This window comes from Zalophus californianus, chromosome 1, assembly GCF_009762305.2.
Source record: "Zalophus californianus isolate mZalCal1 chromosome 1, mZalCal1.pri.v2, whole genome shotgun sequence".
Taxonomy (NCBI): domain Eukaryota; kingdom Metazoa; phylum Chordata; class Mammalia; order Carnivora; family Otariidae; genus Zalophus; species Zalophus californianus.
This window is the reverse complement of record NC_045595.1, coordinates 170,869,193-170,890,337: the sequence shown is the minus strand read 5'-3', so window position 1 is coordinate 170,890,337 and position 21,145 is coordinate 170,869,193. Positions and strand designations below refer to the sequence as shown.

The 21,145-nt window shown below is 41.5% G+C and overlaps 1 protein-coding gene across 1 annotated transcript in view; it reads left to right on the top strand.

Moving 5' to 3' along the window:
* The window catches only part of CRYBG3 (crystallin beta-gamma domain containing 3), a 106,457-nt gene that overhangs the window by 83,569 nt on the left and 1,743 nt on the right, over positions 1-21,145 (top strand). Inside the window, exons 18-21 of the mRNA XM_027584692.2 lie at positions 10,843-10,982; positions 13,674-13,797; positions 18,252-18,410; positions 19,426-19,585. Of these exons, the coding sequence (XP_027440493.2) occupies positions 10,843-10,982; positions 13,674-13,797; positions 18,252-18,410; positions 19,426-19,585 (583 nt within the window). The remainder of the gene's footprint in view (positions 1-10,842; positions 10,983-13,673; positions 13,798-18,251; positions 18,411-19,425; positions 19,586-21,145) is intronic.

Here is a 21,145-nt window from a genome sequence, read left to right as displayed (position 1 = left end):
AATTTTGCAGGACTCTATCTAATTCAGCAAGCTAAACCAACTAAATTTCTAGGGAGGGCATTTTAGAAACAGAATTATTGAGTATTACTATTTTTCTTTGAAGAATTACAATTTTACATTCATGAAGTCAAAAGTGAGTAAGAATGAAAACAGAAAAAGTTTTTAAGTTTTACCATGCAGTTGCATGTCACTGTTTTGGTTCTGTGGAACCCAAGCAGTGAAGTGAAGGTGTCGCTTGGGAAGGACCTGGGACCTGGGAGCTATATATATATATATATATATATAAAACCTTTTCACTCCAAGAACTGATTAAAGAATATATTCAGATTATGTAAGGACAACACATTTGTCTTCTTAATGCCTTTACATGCAGTGTTTTAAATCTTTGAAAAGTCTTTTTTCAAGATACATTTAGGCAGTAGGTTTGGTTTTGAAATGGAGGGAATGTGAGGCACGGTGGGCCTCCCAGCAGAGACACCCGGACTGACCATGAAGAGGCCTTAACAGCGGTAACATTTTCTTGGGGAAGTCAACCATGCTTACCCCTGGTGGCCCTGACACCCTGAGTTGATCCGCCCTAGGAGATTGATATGTGAACCAGGTTAACACAGTAATCTGTAGTAGGTGGATTCTCATGGCTGGAATGCTTGAGATTTCTGTCCTGAGCGTTTTTCTCCCTCTCTAGAAGAACAGGGGAAACTGAATTAGTCCTCAGAAGGTTATTTGGTGAGCATAAGCTTTAGGTAAAATGAAGTTAGATATCTTGAGATTAGTTTACTCAGCTAATATTCCCCACAAAAGAGACTCCTGCGGGTCCCAGTTGTGTGCATTCTCCGAATTCTGTTGTCTTTCCCTAGAAAATGCTAGACACACACTACCTATCCTGCTTCTCTCATTCAGTCACCTCTCCCCTGGCCTTTTTCTCCGGATTTGTTAATGCTACTGCATAAACCACAGTCCAGTGTGATTCTGGATTAATTCTGGGAAATGTTTCTGTCCAGTTGAGTTGACTTTACATATATATATTAGTCAACCCCTTGATTTTGCTTTAATTAGTTACAACTGCAGAATTCTGAAGGTGTTGCCTGTAGTTGGCATTTCCAGACATACTGTGAATTACTGTTAAAGAGTCATAATGGCATATTGAGGTGTCTTTTTTTTTTTAAGATTTTATTTATTTAGGGCGCCTGGGTGGCTCAGTTGGTTAAGCAACTGCCTTCGGCTCAGGTCATGATCCTGGAGTCCCGGGATTGAGTGCTGCATCGGGCTCCCTGCTCAGCGGGGAACCTGCTTCTCCCTCTGGCCCTCCCCCCTCTCATGTGCTCTCTCTCTCTCTCTCTCATTCTCACTCTCTCAAAATAAATAAATAAATCTTTAAAAAAAATTTTATTTATTTATTTGACAGAGAAAGAGATAGCGAGAGCAGGAACACAAGCAGGGGGGTGGGAGAGGGAGAAGCAGGCTTCCCACAGAGCAGGGAGCCCGATGTGGGGCTTGATCCCAGAACCCTGGAATCATGACCTGAGCCGAAGGCAGATGCTTAAGGACTGAGCCACCCAGATGCCCAATATTGAGGCATCTTAAAGACTTCCATCTTCATACAAAATCAGTATGTTTTGCAAATGACTGTTTGTTCCAGGCTGATTTCTATTTGTCCAGACATATGTTACATTCTAGAGGTCCATGGATAATTTGCAGTCATTTTACAGTGAAAGGACTATCAACCATAGTTGATAGTTCTGCTTCTCACTTATGGTGACATTGGGAAAATCACGTAATTTATTTGTACCTCTGTTAACTCATCTGTAAAGAAACTGTTAGAACAGGTATTTTCAAATCTTTGTCAGCTTTTAGTTCTGTTGCAAATAAGTATCCTGGGTATATTCCTAATTGGACACGAAAAACAATGTATCCAGTGTTAGGACTCCTATGATATGAGGGAATAACATTGTATATTAGCTTGCAGTAAGGTTATTCCATAGAACAGCCCCCAGAACAGTTGGTTAGGAGCAGGGGGTGCGTGGGGAGCCTACATAAACACTTCAGGCATTGGCCTTGTAGTGTGTAGGGTAGCATGCTTTCACTGTGTTTCCATGCAACCAGCATTCTGCTCACTGCTTCTGTAGCGTCTCCACGTTGGCCTGGCATGGACGTTGGCCTCCTTTGAAGTAATAATCCAATCCTGGCAGCTACCAACAGGCAAAGCAAAAGAAACATTGTAACAAGAGGCTGTAGAAAAATTTCAAATGAAATTATAACTGTGATGACATAAATGATATTAAGAAGTAGAATAAGAATTGGCAAGACTGTGCGAGAGTGCTGAATAAGGGCCACAGCTATAAATAGTAGACAACTATCAGTCCAGCCACAGAATGAAAGGAAGTAATGAGTTTATAAAGTGTAGAACAGTTTGGTTACTGTTAAACTTTTCCGCTAATCCATATTGGGTTAATAGTATTAACTCTTTTGTACATTTTAAAAATGAAGGCCGGCAAAACCCTGCAGAGTAAACATCACACTTCCTAGTGAGACATTCAAAGCATTTCCTTTTAAATTCAGGCAGAAGACAAAGGTCTCTACTGTCACCATGTCTGTTCAATAGTATTCTGGAGCCCCAGTCATATGACTAAGATTAAAACAAACAAACAAAAAAAAATGCATAAAGAAGAAACAAAATTGTCAAGAGTATATACAAATAAATTAGAGTTAGTATGAAGTTTTAAAAAGTTTTTGGATATAAGGTAAATGCCAATTAAAATACAAAGTACTTAAGAATCTAACACAGTGCAAGTAAGTCCTTTATGGGGAAAATTATTTAGAAGACTTTTTTGAAGGGCCTAAAAGATGAAGAGATGTAACCTTTTATAGATTGAGAAGACTCAGTATCCTCTCCAAATTAATACAATTTCGGGCGAAATGCTTACAGAATCTTTTTTCTTTCTAGGAGAGTGTCTTTTAGGGTGGGATGGGGAAACATGAGAAGCTTATCCTAGATTTGGAAAAGACAGGGATCCAAAATAGCCAAGATAATTTTTAAGAACACCAGGCAGGATCACTTGTCCTCCCAAGTATATATTGCACTTATAGCAATAATAATTAAGATGGTGGGTATTGGTGCAGGGAGAGACAATGGAACAGTGGAAGAGGAGAGCATTTCACATGAATATTGGAATTGGAAGGTGACCGAAATAGCATTACAATGGGGATATTAGGAGCTATTAAATAAATAGTGTTGGGACAGTTGGCTCTTTACATGGAAAAAGACAGAGTTAGAATCTTTACTCCAAAGACAAAAATAAGTTCCAGATGGATTATGGCCATCTAAATGTGAAAAACAAGCTTTAAAACTTAGAAGAAAATATGGAAACTCACCTAACGATAATGGAGTAGGATGGATTTAAAACAAAATGTGCAGGTCAGTAGGAGAGAGGTAAAAGGTAAGTATATTCATTTCCTATTGCTGCTGTAACAAATTACCACAAACTCAGTGGCTTAAAACAACAAACTGTCTTACAGTTCTAGAGGTCTAAATGGTCTTCGTGTGGTAAAATTAAGATGCTGGCAGGACTGCATTCCTTCCAGAAAATGCTAAGGGGAGAATCTGTTTTCTTACCTTTCCCATCTTCTGGAGGTCCTCAGCATTCCCTGGTTCATGGCCCTTGTCTGTCTTCAAAGTGTATCACCCCAACTTCTCTTTGTCCTCTGACCCTCCTGCCTTCCTGTTACAAGGATCCTTGTGGTTATATTAGGCCTCTTTGGATCATCCAGACTAATATCTCCACCTCAGGATTTTTAGGTTTTTTTTTAAAGATTTTATTTATTTATTTGACAGAGACACAGTGAGAGAGGGAACACAAGCAGGGGGAGTGGGGGAGGGAGAAGCAGGCTTCCCGCGGTGCAGGGAGCCCGATGCGGGGCTCGATCCCAGGACCCTGGGACCACGACCTGAGCCGAAGGCAGACGCTTAACGACTGAGCCACCCAGGCGCCCCAGGATTTTTAATTCTTAATCACATCTGCAAGTCCCCTTTACCACATCAGGTAACATATTTACAGGTTCCAGGGATTAGGATGTGAACATTGGGGGGGGGGTGGGAGGTGTGGAGGTGGGGGGAATATTAATTATTCAGCCTACCACAGTGAGCCACAGACTGGGAGAATGTATTTGCAGCCCTTATAAAACCTGCAAAGGTTTAGTGTACAGAATATAAAAAGAACTCTTTCAAATCAGTTGAGAAAAAAGAAAAACCTATTTCAAAACTTAGCAAGAGGACGCAAATAGGCAGTTCATAGAAGAGAGAAAAATGGCTAAGGATATGCAAAAAATGTTTAACCTCACCTAGTGATCAAGTAAATACAAAATAAAACAATAATTAGGTAACTTTACCTTCCTTGAGATACAGATATTTGAATGACAACACCAAGGTTTGGTTGAGTGGCAAAGAAATGGGATTATTCCTACACAGCTTTTGGAAGGAGGGTCAGTTACATGGGGCAGGGTGGTGGAATAAGAATGTTTGTTGCAGCATTGATGTATGAAAAGTGAGATCCATTTTTACTAAAGGGTGTTATTGTAAGATAAGTTGCAGTGATATTTAAAAAACAAAGGATGCATAGCCATTAGTAAAGTATAAAAGTATGAGCAGGAAGGATTCACATCTTCAGCATAGTGGTTACCTTTACAGAGGAGGAGAGGTTCTAATTCAGCTCTACCTGTTATGTTTTATGTATTTATAAAATTCAATACAAATACAAAATTTTATTACTTTTGGGTGTTGGGTGCATGGTCATCTATATATTTAAAATGTATCATAACTTTTTTTTGAAGGGGAAAAAAACAATTAGAAAGGTGGATGTATAATGAAACTGAATTTCCAAGCCAAATGAAAGCAGTTCTCTGAGGACAATTATAGTTCACTGGTGAAGAGTCTGGTCTAGGAGCCTGATAGACCCTTACTTATTAGCTGAGTGGCCCTGGGCATGTTTCTGACTACCCTAGGTCTCAACTTTCTCATCTAATAAAATATGAGGTTTAAACAAGCTAGTACGTGTGCAGCCTTTAGCTCATGGTAAGCACTCAGTAATAGAACAGCTCACAGACAATATTTGTTATGCAACATCAAGACTACCATGAACTTGGTAGCTGAAGGAACTTATATGTTTTTGTTTTTAATAGGCCAAACTTAAAAGAGTCCAGATTAGAGCCTTATGAGAGGTTTATGAGCCTTCTGTTAAATTTGTATCATTTCACATAACTTTTTTGCCAGCATACTGTTTGGTATTGCTCTGGAACGGAATGGTGGTAGAGGTATGCATTATGTTTATTCTTCTTTAATTATTTCAGTTGTACTTAGTGTTTTAGCCATGGTTCATCTGGCAAAGATTGCTCTGAAGCGATGTTGTCAGGCTGTATGGATATGGCTGTTTTCAGTGGCTAATTGCTGAATATTTTGAAGAGTGTACATTATACTTAGAGTCTAACCAATTAATGTAATCCCGAGGTACTATCAACACCTTTTCCATGTAAGTGGTGATTTGAAACTCAACTATACAGTTGCCAAAGTAAAGATCTGTAGTTTTTCTCTAAAGTCAAAAATTAGATTTTAAAAATTTATCCAATCATACTAAAAATATGTTGACGTAAATGTAGTCCTTCTAGCAGAGTACTCACAGCAGGATCTCAGAACTTCAAGTTCAGGTGGCTGACACCTTTTAAGCCAAAGGGGGAGGTAAGAATAGGGGTCATATATATTCCCCAGCTGAGCAAGTTGGAGTCAAGTGCTCCGGACAAAATCACACACGCCAGTCGGAAATACTCTTCTACATTAAAACCACAGGTATTCAGCATATGTTAGAGCCATAGTGTAGGAGTGGAGCACCCAGCCTCTGGGGTCATGCTGTCTAGACTCAGATGCTGGTTCTCCCACTGCCGTGTGTCACCTGTACCTTGATTCTTCATCTGTAAAGTGGGGGTAAAAATAGCACCCTCATCGGTGAGAAGGTGTATGGATCGAATAAGTGAATAAATTCACAATCTCCTGATCTGAATATATTTTGGGATTTGGGGTTTTTCCCCTTTTAAACAGTGGTATGGTTCACATACAGCCTTTAAGGAAACATTCCCAAAGCACCTCATAATTAAACTGATTCCTATTGCTGTAGCAAATATTTTTATAGCTATACATGTTGGAGAGAGATTATAAGTAGCCTTCCGCTTATTCAGGTCAGGTTTTGTTGCCAGTGGAATTAAGGGGAAAAAATGGGGGTTTTAGAGCTTTTTGGGTTTCAGAATTATGGATAAGGGGTGGGGATGGAGATTTTTATACATAATGCCTGGCACACAGGAAGGTGCTCTGTATCTTAGTTATTACTGGTACTGTCATTTAAAATGTATTTTAGTTGATGTACGGTTTTTCTGTTGTTTTTTTTCTTATTTAAATTAAAGTTCTTGTATGCAGTTTGTTCAAGTATTCCTTTTCTTTTTAACTGTGTCCTCTTTTTAGAAAAGGTGTCTGATCTTTGCCTGGCTTAGACTTGACCCAGCAGGAATGTCCTGTTACTGCTGACACCTAAGAAGAGCCTTTGGCACCAAATGGTTGGCTGTCTTCTAAGTTAACATGGACTGAGGCCAAGACATTTGTAGAGCTCAGACTGTAGTTAAATTCTGGTGTTTCCTATTGTCCTTGCAAAGTTGAGATGATTCTGTCGTTTGCAGTTTTGAAGTCTGTTAATAGTTTATATTCCTACTTCCATGTCTGGAAAATGTACCAGAAAAAAGTATGATTTTAAAATAGTTCTTCAGCATTCTTTATTTCTGACTGATTACCTGTCAGCCCCCCTCCACCATCCGGTCCACGTTAGCACTTAGGCTGACCTTCCTAGCCTTTAAGTACATTTATAAATCAAGGGCATTTATAAATTTAAGCATATGTATAAATTAAAACCATTTAAATTTAAACAATTTAAATAGAGAAAGATCAAGTTAAATATATATATTAAACCTCTAGAGGGTGGATGACTTTAAGCTTAGAAATAATAGATGTTCTCAGATGAAAAGTCTGGTAGATTGGACCACATGATGATCCCATTGTTGTTAATGAAGCAGTGGGGCATTTTTACTGATTTATATAAACTCATAAAAAATACTGTCTCAGTCATTTTCTATAATTTTGTTCTCAGTCTCCTTGCATCATCATTTTTAAAACCCATCTTCTGTGATCCCCTGCATCAAATTTTACATTGTTTCCTAAAGATAAATTCCTAGACACAGAATTGCTAGATCGTCTTTAAATTGGGGAATGAATTTGATGTAGTTTGAGTGATAATGGCAGTCTTTTAAAAAATGTCTTTATGGGCATTTTGCAAAAGGAGGAAGAAAAATGTACACAGGTCCTATTTTTCTTACAGTAGTGTTTAGCATTTAAATTACATTCTCATAGTAAGTTTTTAATTTTTCCCCTCTTGGGTTTAAAACAGTTACATCATGTGAGTCTTAAATGCCTTTAATACAGGCATCTGTCACTCTACTGCAGTGAACTCTTTACTAGGGAGAATGTTGCTAATGGTTGATTGTGAGCCCTGTCTGGCCTCCTTGCCTGTCTGCCCTTCCTTACTAATTAGTAGCTCAACCAGATGTGTAAAGCGGTAAGCTGAAAATCTTTTTTTTTTTTTTTTTTCTTTTTTTAAGCTTAAGGTGAAGATGTTGGAGAAAATCCAACATTAAAGTCAGGCGCTTATCTGTGAATTTTGATTGTCCACCTTCAGTCACTCGTTCTAGTGGGTAATTTAGAGTCTGCTGTTGGGCTACATTTCTAACCTGCTGCTCTGGATGCCTGTAAGGACATTTCCTCTATAAGCTCTTGGGATGCTTCTGATTTTTATTTTGCAGATAGCAGAAGAGGTGCCGAATCTTGCCTGTGGTCACTCAGTGACTAGAGATGAATTTCTATTCCTGACCCAGTTTATGGTGTTTACTGAAGGAAAATTGATGCTCCTGGGCAGCCCATTTATGCTTCCCTTATTGTCTCACAGCACACAGCGATTGTTACATTCTTTTCCAGTGTCCTCTAATCCCTAAATCCTTACTGTCCATTACCAGAGCACTAGCCACATGTGGTTATTTAATATTTATTTATATTTGTAATGTTTATATTTAATATTTAGTTCAATAAAGTAAGCAACTTCAGTCCCTTGGCCACACAAGCCACATTTCACATGATCAGTAGCCACATGTGGAAGAGTGCGGATGGGCACCTTTTCTCTCACTGCAGACGGTTCTGTGGGACCGCACTTCAGACCTTCCCTCATCCGCAGGTAACCTTTGCCACATAACCTAAAGAGAGAATGACTCATACATTTACCTACTTTGAAAACCTGGAAATTTCTTTGGCATTCTTTTTCTGTCTTTCCTTGTATTTCATCCTTGCAGAGTGCTCTTTTCCCTCATGGACTGATTCCCAGGCAGAGGCTCTGAACTGGTGGGCAGCAGTGGATTGGACCGCTCACTTCCTCCCTAGAACCATCCCTCTTACCTCGCAGTACCGGCTTCTTTCTATCCCGCCCGCCGGTCACCTTCCACCATGCCCGAAACATTGGCATGGGCCACTAGCCCATTTCCCTCCTTCTCTTCACCAAAGTTCTCTGAAAAATAGCCCGTGTACCCAGTCTACAGTTCTTACCACTTAGAGCCCACCCTCCTCTCCCGCGCGCTGCTCAGAGTTCTCTGACAGGCTTCCAGCTGCTTCCTCATCACCAGACCAAGGCAGCCTCGTCACAGCCACCCTCTTCCTCAACATGGCACAAGTGTCTGATACTGTGGACAACTCTCCCTCATCCTTTCCTTTCCCCTCGACTTCTGTAGTGTTTTCTCTTTGGGCTCCCCTCTCCTGGTATATTTCCGACCCCACACAGTTCTGGCCCCTCCATTTCCCCCACCCTGACTGGCTCGTGTTCCTCGGATGCTGGGAGTCCCCACAGTTACCATGCCTGCGTTGGATTTGTTTCCCTGACCTCCAGATCAGACAGCCCAGTGTTTGGTGGACACACCTCTTCAGATAATCCTGTGTCTACCTCAGCATTAAAACATTCAGTCCTAAATAAAAGTTCTTAGCTTCTGGGCACATTTTGCCTCCTGATTTCCTCATATGTAATAAATTATACCACATGCCCCCAGCCACATCTTTTCACATCTTTTTCTGTATTTGCTCATTCCATGTGTTTGCCTTATCATACCTGTTTCATCACCATGATAGTTTTTCTGGCCATCTCTTACTCACCTGTCCTAACCTCCTACCACCCTCCCCCCCGCCACCCCGATACACACTTTAGGTCTGGCTCTCTTTTTCTTTGGACTAGGGTATTTTTCCTGTATGCTTCCATTTATTTACATTCTTTTTTCTTCACTCATGTTGTTTGATAGATTTCCTGAAGTCCATTTAAAGAAAAACAAATGTACATGCAAAATGTGCATAATGATCGCCAACTTAAATTTCTGAATAAGTAATAGGTTTCCATGGTTCAAAATTCAAAAAGTACAAAAGGCACGTAGTCAAAAATTTGGCTCTCAACCTTTCTCTTTTATCTTCTCAGATCGTACTCTCCTGACAGGTAGTCACAGAGTAGTTTCATGGGTTTTTCTTTTTCTTCGAAAGTTGTTCATGTATATATGTGCGCATTATGTGTGTGCATGTGTGTAAGTTTTCCCTTCTTTTCTACAAGGTGGAAGCATAAGAAGTACGCTCTTCCACTTTAGCCCATTCCTAGGCCCCTATCCAAGAACCTTCAAGGACTCCCCGTTGGCGGTAAATCTGTCTCTGCCTTGTCAGTGGAAAGAGAAGCAGATAATTCAATACCCCATAGCAAACAGTGGAGGCACCTAACAGTTTTCTGTCAGACTCGATTCTAGCCAAATGGGTCTACTTGCCATTCCCTTATCATCTTCCTCCATGCATTTCTCTCTCCCTTCCTTTGTACAGAGTGCCTTCCCTCCATTCTCCCTGGGCCTGTCCAAACCCATTGCTTCCTTGAAGACTGAGCTCACAGACCACAGCATCCACATCCATGAAGCTTCCCCATTTCCTGCTCCCTTCTGCTAAAAAGGATCTAGTCTTCTAGATTCTGAGCACTCTCACAGGGCATATCCTTTTCTACCCTGGGTTCCATTTCCATGTCTGTGCAATGCTCCTAATTTAGTTATTACTGTCCTGAACGCAAGAAATGGTGCCTTGCTTTGTCCTCTCATCCCTGAGAAGTCCTCTAGCCTGGGGTCTTGCATATACCGATGAATGAAAAAGAGTAAAATTCTGTTCTTTGACACAAGGAATTGGGGAATACTAACTTCTCATGTAAAAATCACTCCTGTCCCTGGGCATTCTGGCTTTTAGTTGCTGTTAAAATAAAAATGCCTTTTTCTTCCTCCTAGGAGTGTATTTAAAAGCCTAGAGTCACCAAGCATTGCATTCTCAGTGACTGCTGCTGTGGCTTTCTGGGGAAACGAGGGTGCCAATCCATCCCATGTTCATTCTGTTGCCAGCCGAGAGCATTGGCAGGACCACAATGTCCGTATCACAGCACAGCCAGACCTTAATTGGAACCGAGTGTCCATTTTCATTCTGAGATTAAGATTGCTATTCTGGAACTTTAATTTACAAAAAAAAACAAAAATTATGAGTAGAATTTAATCTCACCGGTGCAGTGTTAACTGTAACATCGTTAGACGGTAGAGCAGTACACTATATGCATTCGAGGGTACAGTGGATCCAGAGTACCCGCTGTGCTGACCGGGAGGTCGCTGAAGTGTGGTCACCATGTACCATGATGCTTTCTTGCTTTTTTGTGCTCTTAGGTTTTTGAAGAACCCTCCATTAGCCTTTTTGCTCTGGAACACTGTGAGGGAAGAGAGTTACATCTAGAAGAGGCTGTGAACTCTGTTCTGAACAAGGACCTGCACTTCTATACCCAGTCTGTCTGGGTAAAAAGTGGACTGTAAGTATGGGACAGGGGCTTGACCTGTTTCAGTCAGTGTTTTAGGAGAGAGTTGCACAGTTGCTTTTTATTTCCCCACTGCTGCTGTTGTGTGATCTGAAGATACTATTACTCCTTTACTCTCTCAATGTAATAATAGTAGTTTCTGTTTCAGTAAGGTAAGACCGTGGACCAAGTCCCGTATATATATAGTGGCATGCCATGGTCTGGGAGAAGAGCCCTTCGGGAGAGAAGGGCTGCCGTGTGTTCAGAGCATGTGTCTTAGAGTAGGTAGACCAGATGACCTTAACCGGTTGAGCCCACTTCTCTTTCAGGCGATAACTAATGAAATTGGTAGCTTCTTTGGTTGACACCATTGCCTGCCTAAGACAACTGGGTGTTTGTAAGGCTGATAGTGTTTTGTTGTCTTTTGATTTGGCATCTTGTTTCCTCTAGAGCTCTTTGCTCCAGGTACTTATTTTCATGCTGAGGATCCTGAGGTGGACCTGGCCCACCCACCACTGGTGCTATTCATTTAGGTTGTCGGGGCAGATCCAGGGTGTGCGGGGCCTGCACTTACACAATTTAGGAGACTGCTTTACAAAAAGATATGAACAATTATGGATACATAAATTAGGTATGAACTTGCATATTTATTTAGAACAAAAATGGTATGAGGCCTGCCAGTGAGGGGCCCTGAGGTTAAGGCTCGAAGGCTTCCTGGGAGATCTGCCCCTCAAGGCATTTCTAGAGTGTGGGCATGGAAGCCTGCCCCTCCTCCTGAACTGTTGCTGTTTGGTACCAAAAGTCAACTAAACACACATAGCTCTAGATGATTAATGTAAAGATGATTGTTTTTATTTCTTATGGCTTTTAAATTGTGATAATCAACTCTGCTGTAAATATCTGGGGTAACATAAGAAAGAGCTAAGAATATAAACTGATTTGAAAAATAAGCCAACTATTATAAGAAATGGCTTTTGAATTATTCACACGTATAGCAATTTAATTTTTCTTCTTCAAAGCAATTGACATTGGTATTTCTTAAACATAAATTGACCTACTCTGTCTAAGCATATTAATCCCCATACTATATACCAGTATATTATTTACCACTTAACTAAGTCTGTTGGAATTGAAATCTACATCCCTGTGATACAGGACTTTTCATGGCATTTTTATACTTTTCTTTGTATTCCTATGTGGAACTGATAATTACCGACCTACCTGCTGTAATTTCTTACCAGCTTATTTCAGTCTTTTGTAGGAAACTGGTACTGTTTTACCTTGACATTATTTCTTCTCTTTAGCTTACTATCCACCTACTCTTCCTGTTCTGGATTCTCTGTAAGAGAATGGGAACACAGAGTAAGGAATAGAGAAGGCTGTCCAAAGATTTTCTTAGGCTACAGATGACACAGAATATGACTTAATGCACGGCCAGCTACCCTCAGGGACAAGTTTTGTTTTGTTTTGTTTAATCCCCATATTATCCCATATCTGTGATTTGTGATCATAATGAGGGTCAAGCTTTAATGCTTTTCCGCTGTGGAATTCATTGAGATTAATATAAAGAGAAGTGTAGTTCATTAAAGTCTTGCCTAGGTTTTATAACTGAAATTTCCCTGCCTGTTTAAAAAGTCTACACAGCTGGAGAGGTAGGGTAAGCATCTCCATGGTCATGCTGTCCTGACTCTGCACCAATCTGATGGCTTAGATTTGTGTAGGCAAGAAGGGGTGAAGGGAAGGTCATCTGTCCTGTCATCCATCCATGAAAAACCGGGCCAAGCCTGATCTTGAGTGTGGGGAGCAGGGTGCTCTGTCTGAACCAAGTAAGGTAGCCACCTTATCTTCCTCACGTATGTTCCGGAAGCACTGTTTGTGGTGACCGGAGTCCTGAGAGTTTCAGGTCCTCTTGGCAGTCCCAGTCGATTCCCCTTAGCTATTCAGCTTGATAACCACCTACGTCAGGGCTCAGCAGCCTTTCTCTGGGAAGGACCAGATGGCATTTTCAGTTTGTTGGCCATCCTGTCTCTGTCACAACCGTGGAGCACGCTGTTGGGGAGTGGATGCAGCTGGTGTCAGTCAGTGAAGGAATGGGGGCAGCTCTAAGCTCAAGACCCACCTCAGGGCCCTCCCTGCATGCTTCTACATACTCTAGCTTGGCCCGAGTGGAAGGCCACAAGGGTGTTGAGAAGGATTTGCAAAAGAGCTCGGGCCTTGAGGCAAGACGGGATTTCTGTGGATAATTTTAAGCTATCCATGGTGGCCTTGGGGAAATGATGGAAGGAGGTGTGTCTGAGAGGCCATGGAGTCTCCTGGAGGGGCCCGGAGCACGTGGGAGGATGAGCCCAGGAGTGGGAGCGCGACCGAGAGTGTTGTGTAACGGAAGCAGTGAGAGGCTGTCGTCTGTCTGCGAAGGTTAAAGTGTTAAGAAAAAAGTATTACCAAGGAAACAGAATTTTAGACCTGGCAGGAACCTTGTTTTAGCAAGTTAGAAACCAGAATCCTAATCAGAATGCAAATCTTCTGAGCCCCCGAGCACTGGGCTTTCACCTAGTCCCTCCTGCTTTTCCATTATGCTTTTTTTCCTTAAAAAAAATCTATAAACCTAAAAGTTTTAAAAAATGAACCTTGTATAAAAGATATTTTTGATAAGGTATTGCTTTTTATTTTTAAGTACTCTATTTTTTTTTCCTGGTCTTAACATAGGTGGATAGCTTATGAAGGATCCAATTTCTTAGGAAGACAAATCTTACTTGAGCCTAATGAAATTCCCAATTGGACAGCATTCAGTGGATGGAAAACAATTGGTTCCCTCCGTCCTATGAAGCAGGTAAGGAGCAGGGGAAAAAAAAACCCCATAAGATCCAAAATAGCTTCATTTTCTAGTAGAAATGTCATGAACCATAGCATCTGAAATATTGACCATTTAGTTTGACATTTATATTACAGGGGGCTCCGATTAGGATGAGGAATCTTAGAGACATTAACCAATTCATTAAGTTGTATCTAAGGTCAATGTTGGATTTTAGCTTTGAGTCCAAAGTCTTACCTTACTGACTTTTCATGGAATACTGAGCAGCATAAGCTCCGTGGAAAGCAAAGAAAACAATGAACTCTTGAGTCTGCCCTAGTTCTAAGTATTTGGAGTTTTTCCTCTATTTACATACAACTTGGGATAGATCTTGGTATTCATGACACACCTACTGCTTGTCGGTCTTCTGTTCAAAAGCTTTCTCTATCCTTTGGGATACAGTCTGATCTCATCAATGTGCCTGTGTGCTCTGGCCCCCTTGCTTCTCCAGCCTCTTCCCTCACTGGTCTGCTCCTCACTCAAATGGGGCCATGACACAGCCACCAATGTGCGAAGTGCTTTCCTACTCAGGCTCTTAATACAGGCTGTGCCCTCTGTCTACAAGTTTCTTCCCTCATGCTTTGCCTGGCTAACTCTACTCACCCCTCTAAATTTAAGTGTCCCATCTTCCAGGATGCTTCCTTCATCCTATCTGCCGGTCTAAATTAGATCTTAAAAAACCTGGTTCTTTTCCTACAAAGACACCGCATGAGATTTGTAACCTCGCAGTTGTGGTTGGACTGGGCATGTTCTCACTCTGCCGCCAGTCCCGGGAAGGCAGGGCTGTGCACATCTTACTTACAGCTCTACCCCTAGTATCTGGCACAATGTCTGGCACATTGTAAGAATTCAGGGACTGTTTGCTTAATGAAGGAACAAATGTATAAATGGATAAAGGGATGTTTGACATGAGGCTAAGAACTATGGAGGATTTAAGGGATAGACATGATCTCTGCTTTATTGGAGCTTACATGTTTATTGGGTAAAACAAGTCCAACTCAAAATGGTACCATAAAACGCAAAACAGTGTATAGCCATCAAAAATGCCTGGTTTACAGAAAGGAAGTATGAGCATGTACGAAGTGGTGGAAGTTTCACAGAAGGTGAAAAACCCAAGCCTGGCTGTCGGGTGCAGTGGTCTGTGGATATGCCATTTGAATTCTCTCTAATTAGAAACATTTCTCACTTGATTTTAACAACAGCCCTTTAAGGTAGGAGTTGTTATTCCCATTTTTCAGATGGGAAAATTGGGGTCAGAGAGGTAAGGCAAATTGGCAAAAGTCATCCAAGTGTCAGAACCAAGATTTGAACCCAGATTTATTTTCTGAAATTTGTGTTGGGCGACCACACCCTACCTTCCTCCAAAATAAGATCAGTATTTACAGAGTGGCACCATATATTCCAAGCCCTGAGCTGAAGGTAGCAGAGTGGATGTAAGTGCTGAGGCCAATGTGCAGATTGGACGTGTTAAGTGTTAAATAAATAGTAGCCAATAAAAAATTAACCTAGTTGGTCTTGGTGCCCTTTTCTCTCTCTCTCCCCCCCCACACACACACACCCACCCATCCACCCATCCACCCACCATGCTCATTCCTGCCACTCTTTGGTTCTGTTGGTTCAAATCCTAGCCCTGCCACTTGTAAGCAGTGTGACTCTAGGTGAGGAATCCAATTCCTCTGGTGAAACAGTGATCACATGACTTACCTCTCAGTATTGCTGTGAGGATTGAATAAGAAAAATGTATAGAAAGAGTCTGACACAACATCTGGCTTATATTACTATGGTTACACATTTATTTTGAAAGTTCATTATTCATAGTGTCCCTTGAGAGAATCAGAAACGCTCTTCTGAGGGTGCTAAGGTTTAGCAGGCTTTCCTGGCAGAGTTTGTGGTACAGGATTCCATGACCTTCACATACTGCTTATTCCTCGCTCCTGTCACATGGGATGATGGGTAATCCCACTGAAAAAGCCATGGGGAAAAGCAAGGCAGAAGTGGGAATTCGGTGTAGCTTTTACCAACTATATAATAATGCCTAATCCTATGTCGTTAGGAACTTTAGCAGCCAAGCTGGATGCTGAGACTATTTCCCTCACTTCTGAAAGGTGGTTCCTTGCTGGGGAAGGATGTCTCTGCAATTGTTCAGGGTCCTGAGATAAAGGATAGCTAGAACAATAGCTTCCAATTTTATATAAAAGTTTTTTTTTTTACAATTAACATTGTGTTATTCATCTTCATTGTGCTTTAGAAACTATCTGATTCCTATTCTGGTTTAACATTTTAAAATAATATTTTTATAGATTATTTTGCCTTTGTTTATTTAGGCCACAGCTTTAAGACCCAGCAAAGGAATTCTGGGCTCCTAAAACAGTATTATGGGTCATTTCCTTTTTGGTAGGGCTGCTGGTACTGCTGTAGTTCATATTCTTGCTTGGAAATTCAGTAATAATTAAAATGCGATCCTCTTTGAGTTTGGGAATTAGGAAGTCACTAAGGCACTTATAATGCATACCAGTATTTTAAAGTATAATTACAGAAGAGTCAGACTACAAGTGTGTAATAAGGGTAATTAGTACTTTACTTGAGTTAATTGATTAAAACTGTGATGTTTGGTCCTAACATAATTGGAACTCTGTCCTCTGTGAAGGTCACGCCTGTTTTCTTCTACATACAAGGTAAGGAAACTAATAAAGATGTACTGAAGCCTCAAGAAATTAATAATTGCAGTGGGAGACTTACAGAATTATACAGACTATTATCAGTCACAGATATTTAAGTACATTACTGTTGTGTTATGAATGTGGAAGTAGTGCTTTGAAACATTTACAACATTTTGCCTAGTAGAGGTCTTTTTTACCTGCTTTAAATTACCAGATAAAGATGTGTCCCAGAGGGGCACCTGGGTGGCTCAGATGGTTAAGCGTCTGCCTTCGGCTCAGGTCATGATCCCGGGCTCCTGGGATCGAGTCCCGCATTGGGCTCCCTGCTCCTTGGGAGCCTGCTTCTCCCTCTGCCTCTCTCTCTCTCTCTCTCTCTCTCTCTCTCTCTCTCTCTCTCTCTCTCTCTCTGTCTCTCATGAATGAATAAATAAAAATCTTTTTAAAAAAAAAAATATGTCCCAGAATGTTTATTTCCTTTGAAAGGCCAAACATGGCAGCAGTGTACCAAAATTCAGCTGGCTTCCTGTTGATCTGAGTTTCAAAGTAGTAGAATATGGTGGACTTAACCATGGTACATTGTTGCATTTACATAGCACTTATATTTCTCAGAGTGAAAGTGCTTCCTTAGTAAATACTCTGTTATTATTTAGCGAAGTTCTGATTGGGATGCCAACATAGTGACCCAAGGTGGGGATGTTGAATATTCTGTATTTTATTTCATGACGGGAGGCTTAAGGCTAAAAGAATGGTTTCTGGGGAGTTTTTATCCTGTGCAGTGTCCTTTCGTTATCTGACTTAATTCACACTGCCACCTTTGGACGTGGTCTCTTATTCCCGGTGTCTGAGTGTAACTAGTATATTTCAGCAGACCTTACTTAGAGCATCCTGGCTTTAGAGGGATGGTTTTGTTGCAGGCTGACCTGGCTTCCCCATATCTGTGTTAACTCTGTAAAATTCAGGTCATAACTGGACTTTCTTAAAGGGTTCTTCTGGTTATTAACTTAGATAATACGATGGCCCAGAAAGCATTTAGCACACTGCTTGACATACACTAAGCTCTCAATAAATATTAATATTATTCCTTAGAGGCAAGTCCTAGATTTATTTTATTGGAAGACTTCAGGTATGTATTCCAGGCCCAGGGGATAAAGCTCTTTGTTACCCAATTTTTGAATACCTGTGTTACGATTAAACATACAGTGGTCGCTTCCCTTGAATTAGTGTAAAGGTCCACAAACAGTCATTACCACCGCTGCTCAGGCCCTCAGCTTAACCTGGGTTTTTCAAGACCTCCCAAAGCCAGCGTTTGGCACTTAACCATAGCTCAAACAGTATGTGTGGTCACTGCAGCGCTTGCCAGGTGGTTGTGAGAGCCTTGTAGGTGGGCTCTATCTTGCCTTCCTGCTCATCCCCTCCCTCTCCCCCAGCAGTGAGGACACAGTGGTTCCCGAAAGAAACTCAGCAAGTCCGGACGCTGCACCACCCCCTGCCACATGGCATTCCAGTAGATGAAACTATTAACCTTTACCCTTCCAAAAGGGTTTACTTTTCAGAAAAGTGTAATAGAGATTATTGTACAACTTAACCTCTGTGTTCAGTGGTCTAAGGTCTGTCAACTGAAAAAGAGTAATTCACACATACTGGCTAAAGGGAGGCAGAGTGAAACTGCATAAGCTAGATCCCCTCACCCCTTGCTTCAGCCTGCCTTCTTTAGAGCCTGATTTCCAGATTCCCAAGTCCTTCTTGTAAATGGCCGCTTCTCCCCTGTCGCAGCCTGCAGTGTACATCAGGATAAAGAACCGGGCCCAGGATGAGTATCTGACGGTCACTGGCAACGTTGCTGACACAAGGGCCACATCCGTGTGCGTCTCTCCCTACAGCGGGAAGACAACTCAGATCTGGCACTACTGCCGAGGACTCTTTAAATCCAAGGTGAGCAGCCACCCCAGGGACACCACACCCCAACTTTGGGCCTTTTTTTTTTTTTCTTTTGGAGGCCAGAATCTTGCAAAAATCAAATGGCCTTATAAAATAATGCAACTTCCTAGAAACGGTTGCATGACTGTATAAATATGCCATGTTACATTACTAAAGCTTTTAAGTGAAATGGACTCAGAATTTTTTCATCTAGAAAATTCAATTTCTACTTGAAAGTTAAAAACTAAGGTTATCACATACTTTGGCTGTGCCTAAATGATGTTTTAAAACCAGTGACAGACAACTCACTGGATCCAACTGGATGTTGTGCTCTTGTGACACATTCCTTACTCTGTGGTCCAGATAAAATCAGCTGTCTTTGTGGTTCTAAACATCTTGAAACTTTCACAGTACCCAGTGAAGTTATTTTTTTATTTTCTAAAATAAAGTTTACATTTGTGACGCCTCCATTACATTTGATGTTCTGGGCAATAGAACACCAGTGTTATTATGTCACCAACAGATTCTCTACTTTTTTCTCATCAACAAAAATGAAAAGCACTTAAAAGTAATTATTGTTTGGCTATCTGGCACATCACCCGATGCTTTTATAAGAAAACCAGGCAGGCTCAGGGGCGCCTGGGTGGCTCAGTTAAGCATCTGAGTCTTGACTTTGGCTCAGGGTTGTGAGTTCAAGCCCCACTGGGTGTGGAGCCTACTTAAAAAGAAACCATGGTCCACCTGATATATTTATGCCAACAGAGACTTAACATTTAATTGTAATTCAGCAAACCTTCATTGACCGTCTGTTGTCAGATGCTGGTGTCTTTTTCACAGATGCACTTCTACTTCCGTGGGTCTGTGTCTGTACCACCTCCCTCCACTGCCCTAAAGACAACTTCAGCAGTTGGTGAAATTGTAACTATGCTGGATAGTCTTCTCTTTTAGATCAGAGTCGTGTAAAGGGAAGGGACCCAGTTCACTTGATTGGAGCTAACACAGTACTGCCAATCTGCTTGCTAACCTTTAGGCCAGTGACACGTGCCTTGATGTGATTGGAGGCCGGGACACCCCCGGGGCTAAAGTGGCTCTCTGGCCCGAACACGGACAGTTCCGGCAGAAGTGGAGGCTGAACAGAAACGGAACCATCAGCTCCTATCTCAGCGATCAACTTGTCCTAGATGTTAAAGGTGGGCCTTTGAGGAAACCCAACGTTCTGTGTCCCTGGATAGAATTTTAAATTCCAAACCTTCTCCTCCTGGGGAAAAGAAATCGTGAGGCACAAAAGAAATATTAAGTCATTTCTACTTACTCTTGAAAAAAGATACGCTATTTTTTTTAATTTTTTATTGTTATGTTAATCACCCTATATTACATCATTTGTTTTGGTGTACTCTTCCATGATTGTTTGTTCATAACACCCAGTGCTCCATGCAGAACGTGCCCTCTTTAATACCCATCACCAGGCTAACCCATCCCCCTACCCTCCTCCCCTCTAGAAACCTCAGTTTGTTTTTCAGAGTCCATTGTCTCTCATGGTTCGTCTCCCCCTCTGACTTACTCCCCTTCATTCTTCCTCTCCTGCTATCTTCTTCTTTTTCTTTTTACTTAAAATATGTTGTGTTATTTGTTTCAGAAGTACAGATCTGTGATTCAACAGTCTTGCACAATTCACAGCGCTCACCGTAGCACATATCTTCCCCAATGTCCATCACCCAGCCACCCCATCCCTCCCACCCCCGACCACTCCAGCAACCCTGTTTGTTCCTGAGATTAAGAATTCCTCATATCAGTGAGGTCATATGATACATGTCTTTCTCTGATTGACTTATTTCACTCAGCATAACACCCTGCAGTTCCATCCACGTCGTTGCAAATGGCAAGATCTCATTCCTTTTGATGGCTGCATAATATTCCATTGTGTATATATACCACATCTTCTTTATCCATTCATCTGTCGATGGACATCTTGGCTCTTTCCACAGTTTGGCTATTGTGGACATTGCTGCTATAAACATTGGGGTGCATGTACCCCTTCGGGTCCCTACATTTGAAAAGATACGCTATTTTAACAAACAATCAGCTACTTGGCTCAAGCAGGAAAAGCCTCAGGACAAAGTCTGAGGTTTTCATTAGGACAGTTGTAAAATTCTCATTTGCTACATGATCTTTGAGAACAGTTCTAAATTTAAAGCTTCATCAGCCATAAAATGTCCTGTTTCATAGAAAGAAACCTTTTTTGCCATGATTGCTGTAGTCTTTAAAAGCCCTCACTTAAAATTGGTGGCAGGTATCATTTAAACTTGCTTTGGAATTGAGCAAGGTCTGGGCTATTTAATTGGCTTAGTCACAAGCCACTGTCTGTGGAAACAGAAACCGTGCCCGACATCCAGCCCAAGCTCTCTCCGCCCAGCGGTGCTGGGCACATGGTTTTTGTAGTCAACTGTTCTCTTAGTTTTTCAGTTTGAGTCATACTGAGGTCTGATTTGAGGTTAATCATAGTTAAGCTTATTTAAACTCAGCTTCCCACGTCAGGCTGCCTTTTTTTTTTTTTTTTAAGATTTTTTATTTATTTATTTGACAGACAACAAGGGAGGGAACCCGAGCAGGGGGAGTGGGAGAGGGAGAAGCAGGCTTCCCACTGAGCAGGGAGCCCGATGTGGGGCTCGATCCCAGGACCCTGGGACCATGACCCGAGCCGAAGGCAGCCGCTTAACCAACTGAGTCACCCAGGCGCCCCAGGAATGAAG